We start from the raw sequence: 24,609 nt of genomic DNA on the forward strand, positions 1-24,609 counted from the left end.
CCTATGAGACCAAATACAATGATAATCAAATAACTTTCAGAGGCAATAGACCCTTGGGTGGCTGTATCCTGAACTGTCTCTGTAAGCTACTATGCCAATGGGCAAGACAAAACACTAGCAGCAAAACTAACATTTTTTTTTCAGGATTCATAGTATACGTGAGACTAATCACCATCTGTGTAACATGTTGGCAGCAATTTGAATATAAACACTTCTATTTGCATTTTCTAAGTATGGATCATCAGAGCTTGACCTTGTCTACCTCAGACCACTGATTGCACTGCGCTACTTACATGAAAATGAAGTGTATGAACATTCAGGCCTCCTATTTATATCCTCACTGTCCTCCTTTCTACTTTCACAGTTTTTCTGCTGTCAAAGTTGTGAATGGCACTGGTCGGCTTGAATCCAATGTAGGTGGGGGTTGTAGCAAAGCTTATGTTTAGCAGCATAGGTTCTCTTTTTGTCATATAAAAAAAATATCATAACTCTCAAGATACAGTTTGATAACTTTAATGAGGCTCTGCAATTTACATTCAGTATGTAATAGTACACAAAATATAAGAAATCACATATACATATAAACTTTTTTTTTGTTGTTTTACAAGTTAACCATTACGGACTACACAAGCTACATTTATTCACATAACAAAATGGAACATTGATGAGCTTCATTCACTGATCAAACACCTCAACAATTTACGAACCAACATTTTTCTGCAGCTGCTAAAACAACTATCTTCCTTAAAGAACAAATAATTTATGTCAATAGATACACTGGCATCACATTCTACGAAATGAAAAGGCCAAATTGAGCACTGACTGAATACTCCCAGATTTCAGCAGAACCCACAAGAAGCAACAGTGCTGAGCTTATACCAGCATCAAATCTGTACACATTTTATGAACTCTGTGATTGACAAAATAAATCACAGACAAATTCCTTAGGGTTAATGAAGCCATTTCATTTCATTACAAGTTTATGTAACCCATATTTTTTAAACCTTTTTAAAATAAAAAGGAAATAACTCTTAAAACAAAAATTGAACTATTTAAATCATTTTTTATTATTATTATTTTCTGACTCAAACTATTCTCATATACAACATGAATTTGTACTTAGTGAATAGTTTTGGTCTCTCAAACTGTCTTCTTGGTGAATCAATTTTTATCTACTTAGTCCAAATATATCAACAATTTGCGAATGCTGTTACTTGAAGTTAAGTAGGTAAAAATAACATTAGACATTTCTATATGAAAATAATCCTTCTGCTACAAAGTCTCTGATACTGACAATTTTGCTTCTAAAGAAAGTACAGTCACAAAAGCCAACGCTTCTTTTAGCAGCATTAGAGGTGCAGGGTATAGTCCTGTGTAAAGTCCTTGTAATTTTCTGACACCTTCAAATATACTAAATGTACACAGCACTTCAGACACATACCCTGGAAACACTGAGTATGCAGTTTGCTTTCACAAACAGAAACCACAATCACAGCGCAGTTCCCTGTAGAGCTGCTCATTTGTTCACACAATTATTTCACATGTGATACGCATGACCTTTTACAAATGGAGCCTTATGAGGTACCTTATGAGCATTTCAGTATACGTATTAGGGAAACCCTTCAAGAAATTTTCCTCAATTTAGGAAAAAAAAAAAAAAAGCCCTACTCTTTATACAGGCTAACCACAGCTTTATTCTGTTAATTTCAACAAAATTTATTGAGAAGGCTTAAAACTCACTGATAGAACTAAAAATGTAACCGCAAGCAAGCTGAGTTGATCTGCTTCTAACTGTGTTCCCACAGGGAACCTAACATGTTATCAGTGATTGGAAAGGAACACTTACACTGATGATGTTTGCAGCTCTCCCAAATATTCATGCAATGGTAAATAATTAGGAGGTCAAGTCAAGGAACCAAGCAAACTAGATCATTTAGTACGCTGGCCAGAAGCAAAACATCTTTTCTACATTCAATTGTAAAATTCCTTGCCTATAAGCAAAGAATACGCTTAGGTAAAAGGATGATGCACTTTACCCTAGGAAGCAGTGACTTTTTGCAAAGGATTTGGGGGTATTACTGGTAGGTACAGCTACCCCTTTAAAAAAACATCTTGGATATCATTTTCTCACTTGTATGTTTTCTTAAGAATCCTGCTAAGGTAAAGGACTCGGTAGGGGTCACTATAAGGAACCCTGCTCACTGTAGTACCTGGAAGTGAAAAATCCAGGATGATTTATCATTCTACAACCAGTTTTGGAAGGGATGTATACTAAAATGAATTAAAACATTCAAGCATATCTGTTGGAGTAACAATGTCAAACTGGTAAGCAACAAGAGCAAACCACTCACAATTTAAAACAAATGCCAAACCACTGAGCCTTAGAATTCATTGTAAGGTATTGCCCGTGTATGAGCACTGCTTCCATCATCTCTTCTTACACCATATTTAACTTTATTGCCCTGTAGAACTGAGTGGCTGTAGATTTATTTGTTTGGAACTTACTGGTGACTCAGATATTGCTGCAACCTTTAAAGAATTCTTGATGGAGCTGAGCTCCCACATGTGTAAGTTTATGATGTGCATGCCACAACATCCCCTCGTGATCTTGTACAGGTTTTTAAGTACGGCTTTCCGGAGAAGAATGTACACCCAGGGATCTAAAATCTGATTCCATGTTGCCATTCGGAGAGCGAAAAGTATTGTTTCACAGGTCTCCTTTGAACGACTTGCATTTATCCCAATTCTGGCCATTGTCACCTGAAAATGGAACATTTTAAAATTATATATCAAAAAAAAATATGTCAAGTGAGCATGTAAATAAGCGAAATCATTTCAACATTATCTCTAATATTCACGCCTTCACAAGACTGTCAGGGCTGGGTTTTTTCAAGGATAGAGGCCACTGTTAGATCAGGACATTTTTACAAAGGGTATTTACTTTTTCACATTTTCCAAGCCTGCATAAAGAATATAGCACCTTGATTTTATCAAGAAGATTCATACATTTTAAGCTGCAACACAACATAATTTATTTACACCAGAGAAGAGGTTCAGAGGTTTCTAGGAAAATTTAATCCATGGTGACAAAGACCACCAATAACCTTCTTCTTGCCAATGGAGCTACTGAGGGTCTCATTCACCTGTGGAGGCAAAGAAATGCTGCAAAACATGGAGAGACATCCACCACCCCTTTAGTTTCCCAGTCCAGCTCAGCAGGATTACTTGTGGCAGAGGATATCCAACAGCTACACCAGCCCAGTACGGCTCTGTAAGCCGTGTCTGGCACCCAGCTTTGCAGGGCTGCAGCCTAATCTTTGAAACACCAGCCCTACTGAAACACACAGTACTGGGGCTCCTGCCCCACAGAGACCTCTTTTGTAGACTTTCCACCACTGAGGTTTTGTAACCTGAGTTCGTGCATGAAGAAAGCCTGACTGTACAATGCCAGGAATCTGCCAGATGATGGTAAATTATCTCTCTCTATTATTAATGTTAAAAGCACATGAAGACTTTTTTGGTAGAAAGATGAAACACTGTAAGGCTTTCAGTTCCAAAGCATTTAAAGTGATACAGTTAAGTAACTAAGAAATTAGATATTTTACAATTGATGTTATGAGTATACTGATTTATTGTGTGATGAGAGGTAGGGCCAGTCTGTACAAGTGCAGAGTCCTATTTTCACAAAGAGGAACATTGGAAAAAAAAAAAAAGATAAAAAAGTGAATGAAGAGAGAAAGAGAAAAAAACTATTGCTTAGGATTCCAGCAAAACTATTTTTACTTCTTTAAAATGATTCTCTAGGCCCTGTTTGTAGCTTGCAGGTCACCACATCTAGGTATAAACTTCCATAGGGGAGTAGAGTGAATGCATAAAAGGAGACTGTGCTTAGTTAAGGATTTGGTTAAGCATTTCTACATGGACGTCTGTCAGGGCAGAGAAGAGAGCCCACAGAACATTCCTAGGGAAGTTGGTAAGACTGGCAGAGGCACAGCTGGGAAACGGTGCGAGGAGGAGGAGGAATGTCTGAACACCATGCCAACACAAACAGCTACAAGTCAGTTCCCTGAATCTGCTTTTCACCCCACAACCGTTGGGTGCATTCCTCTCTGACATCAGCAGACCACCCAAACTTGGACAACTCCTTTGGCTTCTGCACAGGATGCTTTCTCAGCATGGTCCTACATTTTATTTATTAGAGGTCCAACACCACAAGCCAAACTCAGACAGAGTACTCCTTGCTCATGCAAGTAGGACTGGACAGCAAATAACAGCACAACAGAGTTCAGACCAACATCCTCATCTGATATATTGTATGTTTGGTTTAATACAGATATCTAGCTTCCTAATCTGCTGCTTTATGTTTCTGTCGGTACTTCAAAATTCCATTTGTTCTTCTTCTCTTGCATTCTGTAAACTTAATAAATGCCAAATCCAAATGAATTAGAATTCATTTGGAATTAATTTCAATGCCTGGAAGAGGAGGCAGCAGAAGTGGCCATTTAAGAGTAGCTCCATCTGCAATTTGAAAAACTATCATCTTCTTACATGTTTTCTAGGAAACTTGAGAGATTCCTTTCTATTTAGTATTTGTCACCTCTAAATGAATCTATTCATTTTCTGTTCAACTTGCTGTCTATTTAGTATTTGTCACCTCTAAATGAATCTATTCATTTTCTGTTCAACTTGCTGGCTAAACATAAAGTCCTTCTGTTTTGATTATGTATTACCTTAAAGTGCTATCTAATGATAAGAAAATTTGATATATAATCTTATGGATTCTGATAAGTGGATAAGCTTCATCCAGGACATTTAAGTCACTTCTTGTGAATACTGGATGTGCACAAAACAATGTATTTGAGTACATGTAGAAAATAGAAACTACAGCTTATTTACATAGCTAATGATTAAGCAAGTCAGCTGTGAATCCCAGTACTGGAAGTATTGAGATAAAATGTTAATTACAAATTTTGTTTCATACAATAAGTTTTTTCTAAAATTATTTGGGAGTGTTATTCAGAAATTAGAAACTTTCCCTTTTATTTGTATCACTAAAATCAATACAAAATATTATCCCAACTTTTTAAGTTCTGTGAGGCTGACATTTCTATATAGGCCTGAAATAAGACAGAGAATCTCAGTCAAGCTCCAAGCATGGGTGATTCCTAAGTATTTTTATCCTAAAACGCTTGTGCCAGAGCAGCAGCAGTGACAGACATGTCACCATCACATCATCTCTGGGTATGAAGTGAAATAGCTTTTCTGTTCCTCCAAACAACTTGCACTGTCCTGGAAGCTCTTCCACATCTGAGACAACACATAAGACTCCAGTCAAATAACGCCGACTGCACACAAAGAGAGGACAAAGAGGGGAACATGTCTTGCTACTGCAGCTTTTCTAAAAAGCCATCTGATGATTTGTAGAACAAACCCTAAACTCTAGCTGAAGAGGGTTAGAATGGAGCAAGGTCAATATAAATTATTTATATCACACTTTCATATTCATCCTTATTTAATTTCAGTTTCAAGTCATTTTAAAACTATGAATGATAGAAAGGCTTAATACACTACCATCTCTTTAAAGTGTTTCACTGAATCAAAACATTCAGGCAGTCTGTATTTGCTCCCTGGGTGTGAGAAAGTTGTTACTGAACTGGCACAAGTCACCAGCTCAGGAATGGGAACCAGCGCTTGCTGCAATGCTAAGCCAACTTATGAGAGCGGGACCTCCTCTGAAGGCACAGAAAGGTCATTTTTCTTCTTATTTGACTAATACCACTCAATAATTAGTTCAAAGTGGAGAAACCAATTCAAAGAATGATGCACTTTTTTCCTTTCCTGCAGGTCCACCAGGTTAATATGATTAAGGAATTGTGTTGTTTATAGACAGCAGTACGCAAGTGGGAAGAAGGAAGAGGCACAACAGGACAGCATCACATCTGGTTGCCTTTGATCTCTACAGCTGACTGTAATATCCATGCTGATCCAGCGGCGTGACTCAAAAAGTTAATCCTCAGATGGTAAATAATAAATGTAACTCATGACATTTTCTAACATATTTAGAACTGTAAAAATCCAAATGGCATTTTGCTGAGTTATACAATGTTTATATGAATACAGCTGTAATACTTCTTCCTGGCTTATGAAAAAAAAAAATGAAAGTATCACATGATATAACCAATACAATTCAAACTTTCTTTAGGAAAGTAACAATAAAAGCATCAGTGAAAAACAATGACTTTTTAAACCAAGGCTGCCTGCTTGTAAGATATAAAATTACTCTGACTCATGTTAGTCTTTGCTGGTTTAAGGTAAGACCTGAGAATTCCCGATCCCTATAAATAAATATAAAGAAGTCCAAATTTGTGTCAGGCAAGGACTTGACACAATGAATTAAACTTCTCCATTCTTTTTTTTTTTTTTTTAACCTCTTAGGTTTCACTAAAACCAAAGCTTACTTTGCAAGTTCCAAAAAGTCAGATGGAAAAGTTTTAAAAACATTTTGAAATCATTGACTTCTACAACTGCAGATAGCATCAGAGAACTGTCACTTCCCTTAGAGACAGAGCTCAGTGCAACAAACTGAAAAATATATATATATAATAATAACTCCAGAGCTTCACACCACTCTCCAAATATAAACAGCATGTCTTTAATTTCCCTTCCAATTGGATCTCAATTAGATGAGAACAACTAACAAACTAAATGGCAGTACTGCTTAGTCACATTCCTGTTAGTACTCAAGGACAGCCAGTCAAAACAAGAAGCAGACTTTAAAGCTAGTTAGGAAATAAGGCAAATTGTAGAACTACTTTGATGCACTTCAGCTCATAAGCTCTAAATCCATGTTCTATCCTTGACTTCAGGAAACTGGATAAAAAACAGTCACCAAGAGATTGATACGGAAAGCGGAGCAGACAGGCCATTTTTGTTATTTGCAAACAAATATCAGAAATTCTCTTCCGCTGTAGGTCAACCTCTAGTCTCCGTTTCTCTGTGGGAACCTTGCAGACCCTCCTAAACCTCTTCCTCTTTCTTTGGATTCCAGTTAAAGCATTTCTGAGAATTTCCATCAATGTAAGGAAGTCCATTTTTTTCTCCCAGTATTTGCAGAGTACTTGTACCACTGCCATCGATGCCTGTGTTGAACCCAGAGGTGGACATCCGCTTCTCCTAAACCACACAGGTGGTATTCTGACTGTGTTCCTCTCCATGAATACAAAAGCATATTTAATTTTGTATTTAAGTATAAAAAAAATAATAATAATTTTGAACTTCCAGTAATTTTTGGAACTTCCATTATTCATACATGCACACAGGGCACTGTGGATGTTTGTTATCCAGCAGCTCAGTCAGCTCCATCTGACTTTGCTCTATAATCACTCCTTGCTGAAGACATTCAGTTATTCTGGGCTTTCCACTCTCCTCAATCAGGCTCAGGTCTGCAGAGGATTTACAAGTTTATCACATTCTATTACTGTGCCATTAGAGTCAGTGGGATAATTTCTCCATCTGTGTTTTTACAGCTCCATGCAAAATGTTTATGTATGACAATATAATTTCTGAGAAAACATTTGGAAGCATCATTTGAAATGAGATTTTTATGTATGCAAGAATTTATCAAAATTACTGAACAAAATATAAAGTGCCATGACATTATACTCACTCTTTATATTTTGTTAACTGCCTTTGGCATGATCATGTCCTATATAAGGCAAAAATGCAATTATGAAGTAAGCCTCATAAAAAGAAGGATTTTTGGTGTGCACAAGCTAGCAAACATTAACTGAAAATTGAGCTTTTATTTTCTGACAACTTTTTCTTTGGAGGCTAGCTGTCTGCATCTGTTTTACAGTAACATATATTCAGCATGGGCTCGAAAAAAACATTCCAGGCCACTTCTTTGTTTCTCCAAAAGAATCCAGATAATTTCAATAATGGGATTGATGGTTCTTTTTCCTTCTCTCCTTTCCTCCTCCTCAAAATTACAAATACTTTGGTTCAGCTAGCTGACAATGTAATTACACTAGCAGCTTAATTGATTAACTTATTTGAACAGAGAGAACAATGAATATGGATAGGGAGAAGTTTAGCACTGAAAAGAGTAAATGACTCACTTTGTAATGAAAAGACATAGTATCCATATCAAAGTCAAATAAACAAGCTGTTTCTTGAGCTGCATATTTTAAAGCTACAAAAAAGCCTGCCTCCATAGGGCAAAGAATGTATTGCTGCCTAACAAGACAACAAAAATCTCTTACACAGAAAATAAATTTTACAGATAAAATGAAAATATTCTTTACTTGGTAATGCTGAAACTTTACAGGACAACTGCTATGTGTTCTGGGACCAGAAAACAATAGAGTATTCTAATAAGGACCATCCTGAGAAACAGAATCTAACAAAATAAGTATTTAGAGTAAAGACTATATGTAGTCAGAATCCATCCATTCTTCCATTAGGCTCAGTTGGGAAAAGCTTCAAAGCCAAGAACTAGCATATCACTTCTTTTGTATTGCTCTGTTTTTTCAGGCTTTCACATGCATTTGGAAAATAATCACATTTTTATTGGTTAAATAAATATTCTCACTGTTTTAGAAGTAACAGAACTTCTCTCACTGATATGCTACAAATAACCCAAAGGAAGAATGACAATACTTAATACTGGGAGAAGAGCTGTAGAAATACAGAAAAAGGAGACAGTATACAGACAATCAACAGGAGGAAAAAGGAGCTGCAAAGGTCCACAATTATAGAATGAATTCAGTATTTAATTACTGTTATGCACAGGATCAAATCCATGGCTTTTCAAAGTCCATGGTGGACTGGCTTTTCAAACATTACTGCACTGTTACTTTTGTCCAACAATCCAAGAATTAGGCTGAATTCTCCAAGGATTCCTTGGACTCATCGCTCCTTGGTTTCAGAGGAATGGCACATATACACTGGCTTTCAAGGCAAATACCACCAAAACAAAAGATATCCATACATACTAGAAGCATGGTAAGAAGGGAGAAGAATTCCACGGTGAGTCAGTCACACCACATAGTGGCCTCTTCACCTCTTCTAGAGCTCAGACATGCAGATGGCATTGATGTGTCATCATGCCTGCAAGACCTCAAGTGATGACAAGTCTAAAAAAGAAATGAACTTATTGTCTACCTGTGGAGTTAGACCTTCAGATAAATAGTCTGAGAAATTATGGTGCTGATCACATGAGTGTTGGGAAAAAAAGAAAAAAAAAAAAAGAGATGTTAACTTGTAAGTATAGTTTATGCATGTTTATGTTTACAATATATACAGCATATCCAGTGGAGAAAAATTTGATCTTTTTAAATATGGACTGAAGTACTAGTTGTTTAATGACTTGTACTATCTAATTTTCAATATTTGCAGATCTGGCTAGAGGCAAAGGAAGATGTGATATGTTCCCTTACTGTTATAAATATATATATATATATATACATATATATAAAACTTTATTAAAGCAACTTATTCTATACATCTCTTTGTAGAAGTGCACTGACAAGCTATGAACCGAAATATCAGTGCTAATGAATTAGTATTAGATTTACCAAGTTGGAATGTTTAATTTGGAATATTTTTATTTTTAATGTTGGTAAATATAAGGGATTTCTGTGCAGCTGGATGACCTTTAAGGTGGAGATGGAAGAAAAAAAAAATCAAATCTCCATTTAAGAGTGATTTATTTCTCACTACTTCTGCAAACCCACGCTCCTGGTAAACATAAATGACTATTAAGTACATTCATTTATATTTCTAACACACTAATGTATTGCAAACCTTAAAACAAACTGCTATCACTTATATGGACCCTTACCTACTTCCTGCTTCATCTTCTTGTTTTAACACCGTTCTGCACAGTGAGGTAGATGGGAATGCAACTGTCCACATCCCCACTGGAACAACAGTCTTCCTCCCCATATCCTCACATCCTAATGTTGGTCGTAACTTGGGTGATGAGGTTGCTCACAGGCAGACTCACTATGTCCTTTACATCCTCACTCACTCCCGTAACTTCAGGGTGGCCATGCAGCACAGGCACAGTGAGCTAACACGCAGTTCAAGCCACCTGAGACAGCTGGCAGCACAAGGGTCTGGGATGGCAAGCAGCTGGAGATCAGTCATTAACTTCTGGTTCTCCAATGAGAAATTCTTAGTTTCTGGGAATTTACTAGTGAGGCCCTATTTTCTTTAAAAACTCAGTTTCGGACATATTTTACATAAAGGATCATCTTCAGCTTCTTGCAGGCAATCATGGAAAAACAGCTCCAGTGCTGTTGAAACCTGTGCTTTGGCACACACAGCTCTTCACGGGGCTCATTAAAAAGAGGACCTAAGAAAGAGCTTAGAGCTGCTCTCCACTCCTCTCCTGCTCTGTTTGCAACAGATAAAGAGGAATCCTTCGGCAAGAGGCAGTGCTTTACCTCCAACACAGCTGAGGTTCATTCACCTCGTCAGCGGTTTCACCTCATTCAATATGAAAATAAATCCAAAAGAATGAACTGCAATTCCTCAAACTTCACTGTAATTCCTGGTGTAAATGATTTTGGCAATGTTCTGCTACCTGACCGTTATGATGTGTAAGAGCAGCATTCACAGATCCCAGCACGGGATTGTGCTCCTGTTCTGTAAACTGTAGGCACTATACACGCATACACCTTCCTTCCTCAGGGAGTTTATAACCTAAGTAACCAGTCATAATTTAGCTATTTCTGAATATTTAAATGTAAAATTTAAGTCTTAAGAGCAGGTGAAACAAGAATGAAAAGACCTGAATCAGAATTGCTCTATTTTCAAGCTAAACAGCCTATTTCGCAGAAGTGGATCCAAACAATGCATTCTCTCAGACATCAACAGATTCTACGCCAGTACTGAGATAAATAACTTATGCTAGAAAGCGTTTATAATCACCATGAAAAACTTAAGATTTTGAATTTACACCATAATAACACAACAAATATCTCACAAAATATATGAATGTATATTGCACACTGAAATCTGTCCTGTTAAACCTGGTGAGTACAGAAGAGTTTCTGGAGTTTTTCTGTGTGAGTGTATTTGTCCCAGAGACTTTTCAGCAACAAGTTTACCATTTAAAGGCTTCTGATAGTCAGGAGAAAGATCTTTCCTAAAATAACAATCCAAAAATGGTTATGCAGTGTATGACATTTTCCAAAAAACGGTTATGCAGTGCACGATATTTTCAAGCAAGAAAGGCCTGAATAAGTGTCATACCTAAGAAAGAGAAAGAATCCACTCATATCAAACAAAACTGGAAAGTATCTCAAATTGACTTACTTTTCAATATCAATCACAGCATCTGAAAACTTTAGTAACTGAATAAAGAAGGGGAGGTTAGGAACAGTAATTCGGCTGAGGTTTTCAGAATTTGATTTTTTGAGATGGCAACTTGAAATTTAAAAATAAAAAATCTGTGATAGTCACTGACATCTATCTGGAATTAAATATTGTTTCCATTTTAAACTTCGTGGTTTAATACTGTATACATGATATGAATTTAAAAATCAAGTGGCAAGCAATTTTGAAAGAAAAACAGTACCCCGTTGTTTTGAAAACGCAATGTTTTCACACAGTTGGAATCCTGCCTTCCGTATTTTATCTCTCCAAAGCAAACCAACCTCATTGCATTCTGATGGCACTGCATTTTCAGAAGAAGGCTTTATTTTCTAAACAGCACAAGTAAACATAAATAACAAAAACTATAATTATGCTTCTCCAAAAGTCTCTAGTAAAGGACAATCTGTCAGCCTCAGCTCTTCTTCCTTTCCTCATTCCCATCCCTACCACAGGACAATATGCTGACTACTTTCCTTTTCTTCTCCAGAACTTCTTTATTGTTGAGAGAATATTTCAGCAGCTCAACTCCCTGACTTCTGTGAGAGGGAGGTAAACATTTACATTTGCATTACAAACATAGCCACATTTAATACATTTTCTAAGTAGTCTATGATAAACTAATCCCCGGCCCACAGTTAAAAACATTTTTAAAAAATGAATCATATTTCTCAGAAAGGCAAAGACCTTAACAGCTCTACAAACTGTAAAAGGTGAACACAGGCACAGACCAACTCTGAACACTAAAATAGTAACTTTCAAATCCAGTATCATTTGAGGTGGGCATACCCTTCAGTATGACTCAGTCAAAAATAGTGTTCCTTTTCCCACAATCTCATTAATCTCTAAATCAGCAATTTATTCCAGAATATATTTTGGGCTAGAATGTTTGGAATGGCACAGTAACATTTCAGTGACACAACCTTGATTATCAGAAAGTCATTCAGAAAAACTCAAGCAAGAATAGTAATTGAACTTGCACAGCGTTAAAAGATATATTGAAAAATCTGGCAAGCAATTAAAACTTCACAATATTAAGGAGAGTGAGAGCCCTTATCCTAGCATGTGGTATGTTTTTTCCCTGAGATTGTAATTTTTACAATGGCATTCAAAGCTACAAGATTAGCTGAAAGTCTTTTAGAGTATCTCCTTCAGTCTTCAGAAACAGATGACTGAAAATTGAAAGCCTTATTTATTCTTCCAAAGACCACTCTCTGTTCACAGTGCCTGTGCAGACACAGCAAGCTCATGGTGGCGGCAGCTTTGACCAGCAACATATATTGCCAGTGGCTGTGTAACACAGAGTGCCCACACAGCAGCCACCCCGGAGATCCGGCAGGCTGTCCCATACACAGCCACAGGGCAGGGCACGGACCTGCATCTTGGAACTTCTTGAGTCTGCTGCTGCTCAGCTGCATTTCCCAATTATGAAAATCACCAGCCAGAGTGCACAAGAGAACTTTTAGGTAAATATTTTGTTGTAGAGACAATGCAATTAGCAATATTTGAAGGCAAACACAGCATTAATAAAGCAACAAGCCTCTATAAATGATCTCCATTGCATATATAATTATATGTAAATATAAAGGAAATTCAAACTGACAATTTGTAAGAGAATACAGAAGAACACTTCAAGGGTAACACAGGTATAAACTTCTGGAAAAGTGTCACTGTGCATGTATATATATGACCATGCATACAAAAATACTAAGACGAGATGCACAGAGGATTACCATGTAGAGCAAAGTGTCCTACATTATATGTAACTATGTGGCCTAGAATTTAGTTAGTGTAAAACCTGCAACCCATCAACCTCCTTTATCATGTATCAACCTTTATCATGCAACAACCTCCTTTATCATGTATCAACCGTGAGCTTGTCTCAGCACCTGAAATACCTGGTGGAGCAACTGGGGCTGTGAGGTCAGGGTAAGGATATTGCACCAAGATCTTATTAGCATAGCATGGGCAGTGCTATGCTAATATTCTTGCCTCCTCCAGCAACACGACCACTAAGGCTGGACATCTAGGTTGGACTGATTCACCAAAATGGAAGCTAAATGAAGCCCTACGTGCACAACCACCAAGCCTCGTTGCATATGACAATCTGAGGACAAGAACTCAGAACAAGTTTAGAGCAAAGCAATTAGAATAACACACTGGAAAGGTAAGAGATGACTTGAGAAGTGATGGCTACAAATTAATCTAGGCAGTAAAAAAAAGCAACTGACTAAAAGCTGATATAACCATATGAAATAAATAGCTGAAATCTTTTAAAAAAAAATAAAAAGAGCAGCTATTTTTTGAGTTAGAGGGGAGGTAAAACTAGAATGAAATGATTCAGGTAGTTGCATAGAAAAAAGATCATAACAAAAATAATTTAAATTTAAAGGTAAAAGTACTTTTCTCAGGTTATGTTCCAAACATGAAAAATATTAGAATTTTCTCTATGTCATAATTTATTCCTGTAGACAAATTCACTCTGAAATAAACCTCTCCTGTCTGTAATTACAGGAAATTCACTTTGCTTCCCCAGAAACAAAACTTAAAATGTGTTTATCCCTTGAGCCCCACAGGACTTGTTGTACGAAAGTCAGAATCTGCTGATGTGAACATAGCTCCAAAACCAAGCTGTTTCATGACAGGCCAGACATCAAGTCACTGCCAAAAGATCGGATTTATAAAACAATCTGTTTCATCAGCGATGCTTGTCACAAAACACTCCAGTGCAGCTATTCGCTTTGGGAATCCAAGCCCTAGGAACTGCATCTATCCAACAAAATTTGTGTATCCTTAGCAAAGGACTAAGACTAGCAAGGATGGAAAAACGATTGCTTACTACACAGAGAAGTTGATGTCGCTATCTTCAGAACATATTTTCCTGGAATTACCCATCACAAAGCTAAATGATTTGGACTGTTAGAATAAATGTGTCTCTGTGAACCATTGACCACAAGGACTCTCAGAAAACTCATGAATTTCACTAGCTGTTCTGTGTCAGTTTCATGCCCCTTTCAACTCCTCAAAAGGAGATAAATGTTTCCCCATAAAGGAAGAAACAGGTTGGTAACTCCCAGACAGCAGATCCCTCACTGTCTGCATTTAAGAATTATGGAGGAATTTAAGGAATAACATTGACTCTGTGGACATTCCTCTTCTCACCTTGATACTCCATTAAGGAAGGATTCCCACTCAGTGGCAGAAAATTTGAGAAAGCTGTCTGTTTTGAGATGCAAACAAGACAAGAGAAAGCTTCAGAAAATAAAACAGCGGGAAATCCCTGTCCAACAGTCCCAGGCAGAGATCCACATGATCCAGACAATGGGCTCCACTTATGAAAAATGCTCCAGATCTCCAGGAGTCTTAAAACAGAGGTGGTGATAGATTATATTTTTATATATAATATTAAATGATATTTAAATATTAAAGTATTTAAATACCAAAACATCAAAACAAGTTCATCACCCCTGAACACGTGCAGAAGTCAAGCTCAGTTCCACACCAGACAACATAAAGAATGAATCAGGGTCCAATGTTATTTAAAGGTGATTTTAGCACAGGGCAGCGATTGAATACATAACTCCACTTGAAAAAATATGTATAAAATAAAGTGTAACAGTAAAGAAAATCTGCACTGGATTACAATATTGGATAGACATGGCTATTGGGTAGCCATGCACGTATGACAATTGACGTAACACCAGACCAGATTAAAAGCAGAAGAAAAATAAACAACCCAACCCCCCTGTCAGATGGCGAATCACACCAAATAAATCTAAACTTTCGTATCTGCAAACCACATGTGGCATAAACTGTATTGCCTTCCTCTGCTTTCTCTTCCAAATGTTTGTTTGGTTTCTAATAGCTTTGGTTAGACTGAGGCAGTTCACTCTCAAATAAGGTTTTATTGTACACAAACAGTATATGTATATAAACATATTTTATTATATGTGACTCTGTGGGTAGAGAGCATGGGTAAAATTCTCAAAGATTGACACTGACTTCTGGATTTCATGTTGAGAAAAAAATCATACAAGCAAATGGATGTAAAACTAACATGTATTTACATACTTTGAAAAATAATTGCACCTATGGATGCCTTCCAATAAATACTTATATAGGTATATGTTGAATAAATTATGGAATCTAAACCATTCATTTCATATATCAAAAGCCCTGAGAGATTGCAGATAAATAGGATGTGTAGATCTGGATCAGCAATTCATCGTAAACCATATGCCTTAACAAATTCTAGATCTCTTTGTTGTAGCACATTAGTAGGTTCTTGGCAAAACTTTATTCCACTGAATCTGCATGCTCCACTCCTGTCCAGTAAAGCTTGCTATGACGGCACAGTGCTTACAATTCTCCTTCTATTCAGTGATCAGAATGCTATCAAAACTGAGTAAAATTTGTAGTTCAGAGACAGCTTTGATGCATACTCTATGATCCTAATAGCTAAGAAAGATAATACCACAAAGGACTCGGTCGCTGTTGCATTTCCCAGACTTTCCAACTCTGTGACTAACACTTTAATTGTTCGCTTCCTTCAAACTTTGTTTCAAGATCTAAATCCGACCTTACACTGACTTTTTAACTTCTCATTTCTAACATATATTTGTCCATACTGCCAGGATAATTTTAGTGATTGTTTGGCTCATTTCGTTTAAAGAGATCTAGAAGCAAAGCATCGAGAGCCTACAACACACAGAGTGCCAGAAATTTGCACCCTGAATTTATACAGCACTTGATGAATAGACCAGAGTTGCTGGTATATCACCTTCATCTGCAATCCATTCTCAAAAATTACCAAGTACAAAACTAAGCAAGAAGTCATTCACAGGTGTATATCACCAGCTGATTAGAACACCAAACTCTGAAACAGCTCTGAAAAAAAAGATGTGCTGGTATAATAATTCATTGTCGACTACAACCTAGATGAAGGCCAATACTTGTAACATGTTGCACTGTGATTTTATTAAAGACTGTCAAGATTTGAAATATATATACAGTTTTATAATTAAAAAATTGAAAGGTATAAAAAATTTACCAAAATCAAACTGAGTAGTTGCAATTCTGTGTTCCTTCAGATGTTGAACAAAATAACTCTTTTGAATGAAAAACAGCTATAGCTCTTTTGACAGGCAAAGTGCAACCTGCACTTTGCAACCTGCAAAGTGCAAGAAGGACAATTATTTTATAGTAAAATAAATGTCAGTGGAGGATAAAATACTGTTTTGCTGTGAAAAGTAAAGCCACCCCTTCAGACACTTTTCTTGATAACCTAACCATTCTGTGGCTTGCCCCAGATGAATTTCAGAGTGTTGGAAGTTACTGGAAGAAAGCTCATTACATAAGATTTCTGCACTGCTCGGATGACTGTTTATCCTGTGTATTCAACAGTCAGGACACTGACAAAAGCCAACATGAATTTAAACTATGTTGTAGAGCAAGTCTAGAAAAATCAGCAGAGAAGCAGGGGCAATTCTGTCGCTGTTCAACAAAAGTGACAGAGGTTTTGTGCATTTCAGAGAGGCAGACTTATATCCCAACACTCACCTTCATGTCCATGGTACTGGGTTAATTGGCTACTACCTGCCAGATATACCCAATTGCTGCAGCTAGGCCATTATCAGTAGCTAATTTAGAACCAGTTCAGGTACCTCCACACTATACCATAGCCAGTCAGTAGATGAGATACAGCTGGAGCCGATTCTGATCTCAAATTTAAATTTCTATTTTTGTAAATCTCTAACTAAATTTGCTCCTTGTTCACGTCAGAGGAAAACTATGGGACACTGTTTCTAGGAAACAAAATTAAGATTTAATATTACTTGTGACTTAGCCTCTTTTACCCTAGCAAAAAATTCAAACTGCTTCAGTCAGGTTTACTAGAGTAAACAGAGTCATTTTCCATACCGCCTTCATAATGCCATCATACCACAGAAGCCGTCAAATTCTTTCCCGTATCATAATCCCATTTCCTTTAACACTACTCACTGACAGAGCACATGCTATCCCGAGCAACACTTACCGCTTTGGAAGAGTCACAGCATTTACCAGCAAGCAGTCCTAAGTTACAACTGGGACAGCTGAGAAAAAGCCCTAAGTGCACAGAGTTTTGCCCGTGATCTGTCCAGATTACAAACCCAGCTTGATCAAGTCTAAACCGAATTTTTACATTAACCCACTGCCAACCCTGTTTTTTTAACATAATTCTTAAACGAAGTTCTTAATATCCCGCTAACGGAGTGGAGGATTTTTATGTTCTGAACTGTTATCTTCTGTAACACATTTCGCAAGTAGCAGTAAACTGTAATAATAACAATGAACAGACTACCATAAATAAAAAAAAAAAAGATAGAAAGCACAGTACAGACTAAACAGAGTTACCACTCCAAGATTTCACTGAATTTTTGGCCAACCTCAATATTTGCTTTAAGTTATTCTACCACCACTCTGCTACCACTGTCTGCTTCACAGCACTGGAAATAAAGCCTTCGGAGTCCCTGCACAGTTTGTTCAATTTTCTTCACTCTTGATCAGAAGTGAAGAATAATTACTATTTTTGTTATAGATGCATAGGTACATATGTCACGGGCAATATGCTGTAAAATTAATACATTAAAATGTGAATGGATCTGTTATCGCAGCTAAAGCACCTTTAAACCTGGAGATAAAAAGTATAAGTTTTAGACAGTGATGTGCATTAAAAATTGGCAAACACATTAGGCTCTTACCAGGAATGGACTCCAGCAAATGCAAGAAACACACATTATAGCCAAGAGCTGAATGATCATTTCAAAATGATGAGATCTGCCTTGTCTTTGTTGACTTTTAAATTTGACCCTTAAGAGGGTAATTCCTGTGACAGCATTGCACAAGAATGAAATAGCAAGGGCCAGTAACCCAAGGCAAGAAAAAAGTAAGAGATAAAATCTGTCTTCCCAGTCCTCAACATGTTCTGTTTTATAGAAGCACCAGGTCCTCGATGCTTGAATTTGATAGGCTCTAAACCTAAGAATAGGCAGCAAAGCTATAAGAACAGCAAACAGACATACCATAGTCAACATCATTTTCACATGTTTAGAAGTCATTTTTGTAGAATGAAATATTGGCTTAGTGACTCCAATGCAACGTTCAACAGCCATCACGCTGCCCAGGAAGAGTGGGCACAAACCAAAAAAAACCATGCAGATGCCAAAAACACTGCAAAGAATGTTGGATTGGTTAAATCGAATCCAGTCTTTGTCCGACGCATACACGAACACTGCAATGGCTCCGTTGATGAGGTGGCCAAAGAGATCTGTGATGACCAAGCCACTAGCAAGAAGCAAAAAGGATGCTTTTGATTTCTGTCTAAATCTCTGGTATGCTTTCATGAGAATTGCTATTGCAAGACTGTTGGACAAAATTCCCACTGTCATGAAGATTATTGAAAAGAAAACCGAAATCTTCTTCTCCGTGTGGCAGGTTGTGTTTTTTAAGATTCCAAATCCAGCCAGCCCAGGTGATTTTGAACTGTTCATGGTTAGGAGAGGAGAAGTAGTGTTCAAAACATTTCAGCAGTCTTGCAATCAAAAGGCATCTGTAATATTAAAAAAAAAAATACACACAGAGTGTAAAAGGCATGCCACTGTTCAAATGACATTTGAAGCAGAAATTCCATAATGTTAGTCTGTGGTACAAATCTAATTTTCCTGTTTTCTGAGCGATATGATATGTCATCATATTTTAGTGCAGCAGCCACAGGAAAAAACAATTATCTGCACACATGATACAATATAAGTGTAGTTTACAGTTATTTTCTGCAAGCCTATTATACAGATAATGTATGCCATATATATAATGCACATGGACATATAATCAGAGAAATCATCAATACATTACTGCAGTTAAACTACGTATATAAAGAAATGTTTTTGTAACGTACTCCTAGAATGAAAATATTTATCAACCCAACCACAGTCAAAAGTGAAATACTCCAACTAGAGTGTTTTGAGATGCTAATCACACTCTATTTTTCTTCCCTCACTGTTAAGCATTTATTTTCAAAACAATGTCCCAACATCTTCCAAGTAATTCTCCTCTCACAACTCAACGTTTTAAAGCTTTAACGTAACCGGTCCTGAAGTCCCCAGCTCGCTCGCTGAAGTACCAGTGTGCACCGCAGCCGACCTCTGATACCGAAGCCAATTCTGCGAGCTACTTTACGCCTTATCTCCCATCTCTACTCTCAGGACATTCCTGATAGCAAAAACTTCCCACGCAAAAAGGAAAAAAAAAAAAAAAAAAAAGGCCAGGCGTTAGTAAGGCAAACAGGCAGCGAAGTATCTCAGTTACTGAGCCAGGTCCGACGAAGCCGGCTAAGCCCACGCCACCCGCGTCTCCGGCGTTACGGGCTGCTCAAGGGGGGCGCAGCCGGCAACCCCCCGGCCCAGCGCCTTCCTCGCCTACCTCCCCGCAGCACCCTGCCAGCGTGGCGACAGCGGAGACAGAGGTGACAGAATGACAGAGTAACAGCAGTGACAGCTTTGACAGCGGTGACAGCGAGCCTTCCGAGCACGTGGAAGGGTTGCTCCCACCGCAGCGCCCCTTCGCCCCCAGCAGCGCCCTTAAGTGCGCGGCGCCCCGGGGCGGGGCGAGCCCACCACGCCGGGCACCAGCACCACCGGCAGCCCCGGATACCGCCACCGCCTCCCCGCCGTCCCCGCCACCGACCGCCGCGCACCGCTCCTACGCGATCCCGGTGCTGGTGCCGGTCCCGATCCCGGTGCCGGTGCCGATCCCGGTCCCGATGCCGGTGCCGGTCCCAGTCCCAGTCCCGGTGCCGGTCCCAGTCTCGGTGCCGGTGCCGCCGCCCCTCACCTCCGTCCTTGGTGCCAGCAGAGGCGCGGCGGAGCAGCACGAAGCCCCCCGGCCCGCCGCCGCCGCCGCCGCCGCCCCCCCCCCGCCGCTCGCCCGGCGCCGCCCGCCTCCCGCCCTCCCTCCGCCTCTCCTCCCGGCCTCCCTTCCCTCCCTCCCTCCCGGCTTCCCTCCCAGCAGTCCAGGCTCGCCTTTTCCCAGCCCCTCTGGGCTGCTCCGGCAGCCCCCGCTGTGGTCCGGGCACCCGGAGCCCCTCAGCTGAGGCCTCACCCCTGTGGGGCTGCGATCGGCCCCCGTATCGGAGCAGGGGAGATGGAGGAGAGAGGCCCTCCTGCGCCAGCCAGCACGGAGCAGGTGCTGCCTCTCTGTGCCCCGTTGCAGAGAGAGCTCTGGTGACGGGGACCGGGCTGCCTTGTCATGTCACAGCACCAGGGGACGAGGCCACGCGGCAAGGTCACCACAGCCAAGCGGGAGGAGGTGTTGCCAGCGGTGCTGAAGCCCCGGCAGCAACAGCTCATGGGGCAACCGACTTCTGTTACCAGCCAGGTGTCCCTTCACTTTCCACACAATTCTTCCCAACCATCCCCTTCACCGGTGCACAGGGAGCTCAGGAGGGGGCAGCCCCCAGGAACTCTGCCGTGGGATGTAGAGGTGCATATCACCAGACACACGGCCCTCGCACCTACCAGATCACGCAGAGCTGACAGCGTTCCTTGGGGCATTTCTCCACTGGTGCAATATGACATCAACATGGCCAGATGAGGAGTTAGTGATGAACGAGACATAGAGATCCAAGGGTTCTTGGTTTCACATCATATACTCAGCTTGAAGTTACAGATGACTTCTAAGTTCTCTTTCATCCATCAATGTCTAGGACTACCAAACAGGCCCGAATGGGAATCTTTATTAAAAGCTCTTACTACAGAAATAAGCCAAAATATAAAATTAAGGTCAAAATATAAAATCAAATTGTAATATATTACAGAATATTTCATGAGTAAGAATGACGGAAAACATGTATCTGCTTACATTAAGACAGAGTCTTGATTTGTACTACTGCTAGCTCCACAAGGCAATTATTTAAAAATGACAAGTCACAAACGTGTTAAAGTTTTGCTTTCCTTCATGCCTTGAATACTATGGATACAGTTTGCCTCTCCCTAATTCACCACGGAGGTAATACAGGCCAACTAAAAACATTCTTTCAAATAGTACCTGAAGTCACATACAAAAATAGTTAAAAGCACTACGCAGTGACATTCTCCCTGAATATGCCTGTACGTTTTGGCATCTTATCATGCAACAAGCAAAAAAAAAAAATTGTTCTGTTTGGGACCTATAAATTCCCAGAAGCTCTTTTTTTAAGATCACAATAAAATATAAAACCATCTCAAAGCAATTTATTGACATTACATTTCAGAGGAAAATAGTTTATTTTATGTTTCCTCCTCCAGACAGAATAGAGGTGGAGATTTCATACTACAAACACTTTGCACCATGCCTTTCTTTCCTAGCCAGATTTCTTCACCCATCTCTCCTAAAATGAGGGGCAACTCCATCTGAAGCGAAGCAATGAAGCTGGTACTTCAAGACCCTGCACTCTGGGAGTCAGAAGTTAAAACATCATTATCAAGCCAAAGAAAAGAGCAGAAAAACCTCAAGACAGATGTTTCAGCATGCTGCTAAAAATGTGGTTAAAGTAAGGGAAAAAAAAAAAAAAAAAGGAAGGCTTGGAGAGTTCATCCCCCAAAAAGCTCTGGTCTGCCAAAAGGAGGCAGAGTGAAATTTCAGTTGCTGCAGAGATGGTGAAGGAGGATAAGAATCAGTGTTGGGAAATTGAGTATATAAACTACCAAATTTTTTTTTTTTTTCAGACAACAGGCACAGGAGATTGCTACAGCTTCTGAACAGCCTGAAGAGGAGAAATGGCCACAGGCAGTATTATGCATCTGTAACAGTTAGGTGATAATGTTACATTGACCGGAGCAGGACAGATATGTGTGCCCCCCATACACATTTCTGTGCTCCTGGCATGAGAATAACTGAAATAATGGTTTCTGTGGAATTATGTGATTTTGTGGGGTTATGGATTGGTAGGGTGTTGACTTTGGAGGGTGCTGGAAGACTGAGAACTAACAATGACACCAGCAGAACTAAGCTTTTCATACTGACTGAGGATCAGCTTTCTGCATTTCCTACTACTAGAATCTTGCTCTGTTCAAAAGTTATTAATAAGCAGACATTATAAATGTGGGAGTGAAAATTGCAGTCCTACAAGTCTGAGTCATTTCTTAAACAAAAGTATTACTAGTTCTTGTTGTACTTTTACTAGTAATATTTAGTATTCTTAGTATTAGAAAATGAGCAATAATCTACATGTCTGAGGGGGGTGTTAACTAGGTCTTACAGCAGATTTTCAAAGACATTGATTTTAAGTCACAAACAAGTGAAGAAAAATTCACAATACCATACCATGAAACACTTACAGTCAATGAACACTGATTTTGCATTAGAAATTAATTATAAATTATGCCTTGAAAATAGAGGCAGAAAACGAGGTCAGTTATATTGAAAGTAATAATGTACATAGTAAAATGGCAACAAGTGCACAATAAAGGGTATATAAATATATATAAATTTAACAAAGCTTTCTAAAAATCACTGTGTAACTGTTAAATACCCTTTTAAAATTAGGCATAATTTCTGATTAATGTCCTGGCTTTATAATGTTAAGACAAAATCTCTGAATTTCTACCCAAGCTAGAAAACATATATTTTGTAACAACATATTATTTCATGTACACTATCATATTGGTTTGTAGTTAGACCATATAGCTACATGAAGTACATAATGGAAGTTGTAATATTTCTCTTTAAATATGTGGTCTTGCGATGCTGGGTCTGCTTGATTTTTTAGGAAAGCGGATAAAATACATACTCCCAGAATCCTGGCATATTCAAAATACTCATTTTAAAATACGTTAAAACACTTCTATTTTTTAAAAGTACTGTTCATCAGAATGTGCTGAACAGATCAGCCATGGCTTTGCCATTCAGATAAATGCCACCCTGACCTTTATGCTTCACCATCAAGTAGTTCATACAGCAGTCACAAATTCTGGCCTAAGTATTGCCTGAATTGGGATACTGTCCAATGCAGTTAAAGGAGGAAATTCTTAGGTAGTTAAATATAAATTAACAGTGTTTTGTAACAAGCCCTAAATCATTTGAGGAGGTTAAGAACACCAACATGCCAGCAGGCATTCACTATCAGAGTGGAGTAAAAACAAGAAAGGTCATCAGGAATCATAACAACAAATATGCATCCTTCTGCTGAGATTTCCACCTGCTGATATCTAAAATGGGACTGTTTGCTCTTACTGGAAGTACAACTTTGGATACTATTATTTTCTAAACATCCTTATCATCAAGGAAGTTCAATTCTTTTCTTCTTGACAATGAGACGTGTCCCTTGGCAAATGAGGTAAAAGTTTCTGTAGACAGAACAAAGAGGAAATATCAGTTCCCTAGTGAAGTTTGATGGGAGTCGAGCAGGGGACAGAGGTTTGGTAAAATTTGGGACCCTATTTGCGTTGCGGTTCTTTTTGTTGGGAAAAGCAAATACAGATTTTCTCTCTTAATGTAGATCTTGATCCTGTCACAAGAAGTAGCCAAGAAGTCCATTCAGAGGCATTCCCTTAGCCAAAGAGCTTGGCCATGAAATGACAGACGGGTCTATTGATACCAAATAAACAGATTGTTACTGAGATACAAAGACCTGCAAAGCAATTGGTTGATCAGTAGACCAAAAACATGAGCTAAGTTTCTGAGAGATGAATTTGACCATATCACAGCCAAACCACATTAACACAAGAGGACAGAGCTCAAGCATCCATCATCCAGCAGACAAAAGCATCCAATATCCAGACAAAACTTCAAATGGAAAAAAAAACCTGAACCCAGAAGTTTCCAGCCTAAGACAGGATATTTTTGATATGCCAGAATATGCAATACAAAAAATATTATTATTAATAATAACTGATTCTATGCTTTCTTACATTTGTTCTTAGTAATGTTTATGTAAACACATAAAAGAAGATGCTAGTTATTGGTCAAAGGATTCACCAACAGATCATGCTAGTCAATGCTAAATATTATAGTTGTCTACTGAAACCTTTCGTTACATCACTTTATTGATTTACTTTTTTTTTTCCCACTTAGAGACAGACTTTCATCTTAATCACATACTGTCACTCTAAAATTATTTGATTACTACAGACAGTACCTAACTTGGTTAGAACTGGAAGTACTGGAGAACAGTAATTCCCCTTTTTTTTTCTTCATTTGCAAATGTTTTGTATCTGG

The 24,609-nt window shown here is 38.6% G+C and overlaps 1 protein-coding gene across 7 annotated transcripts; it reads right to left on the reverse strand.

Moving 5' to 3' along the window:
- Window positions 1–497: 497 nt before the first annotated feature.
- Window positions 498–20,271, reverse strand: PTGFR (prostaglandin F receptor). 7 transcript variants are annotated; one of them, XM_035537993.2, is made up of 4 exons: window positions 20,111–20,236; window positions 18,120–18,967; window positions 8,994–9,134; window positions 6,638–7,442 (listed from the first exon to the last, which is right to left on the reverse strand). In XM_035537993.2, exons 2-3 carry the CDS (start codon window positions 18,906–18,908, stop codon window positions 9,033–9,035), a joined length of 891 nt encoding a protein of 296 aa, XP_035393886.1. In that variant the 5' UTR covers window positions 18,909–18,967; window positions 20,111–20,236; the 3' UTR covers window positions 6,638–7,442; window positions 8,994–9,032. The 7 variants fall into 7 exon arrangements, with proteins under 7 accessions (XP_035393887.1, XP_035393883.1, XP_050568327.1 ...); XM_035537994.1 differs by lacking the exons at window positions 6,638–7,442; window positions 8,994–9,134 and adding an exon at window positions 498–2,760 and having other exon boundaries at window positions 18,441–18,967; window positions 20,111–20,271; XM_035537990.2 differs by lacking the exons at window positions 6,638–7,442; window positions 8,994–9,134 and adding an exon at window positions 498–2,760.
- Window positions 20,272–24,609: the final 4,338 nt, after the last annotated feature.

This window comes from Cygnus atratus, chromosome 8 (assembly GCF_013377495.2).
Source record: "Cygnus atratus isolate AKBS03 ecotype Queensland, Australia chromosome 8, CAtr_DNAZoo_HiC_assembly, whole genome shotgun sequence".
NCBI lineage: Eukaryota > Metazoa > Chordata > Aves > Anseriformes > Anatidae > Cygnus > Cygnus atratus.

Bases quoted from the DNA above. Each gene is read 5' to 3' on its own strand.
- PTGFR (XM_035537990.2), bottom strand. From the start codon at position 18,908: ATGAACAGTTCAAAATCACCTGGGCTGGCTGGATTTGGAATCTTAAAA. The intron at 2,761-18,119 runs GTAAGAGCCTAA...TTCCATTTTCAG, and splicing joins TTTGCTGGAGTCCATTCCTG to GTGACAATGGCCAGAATTGG.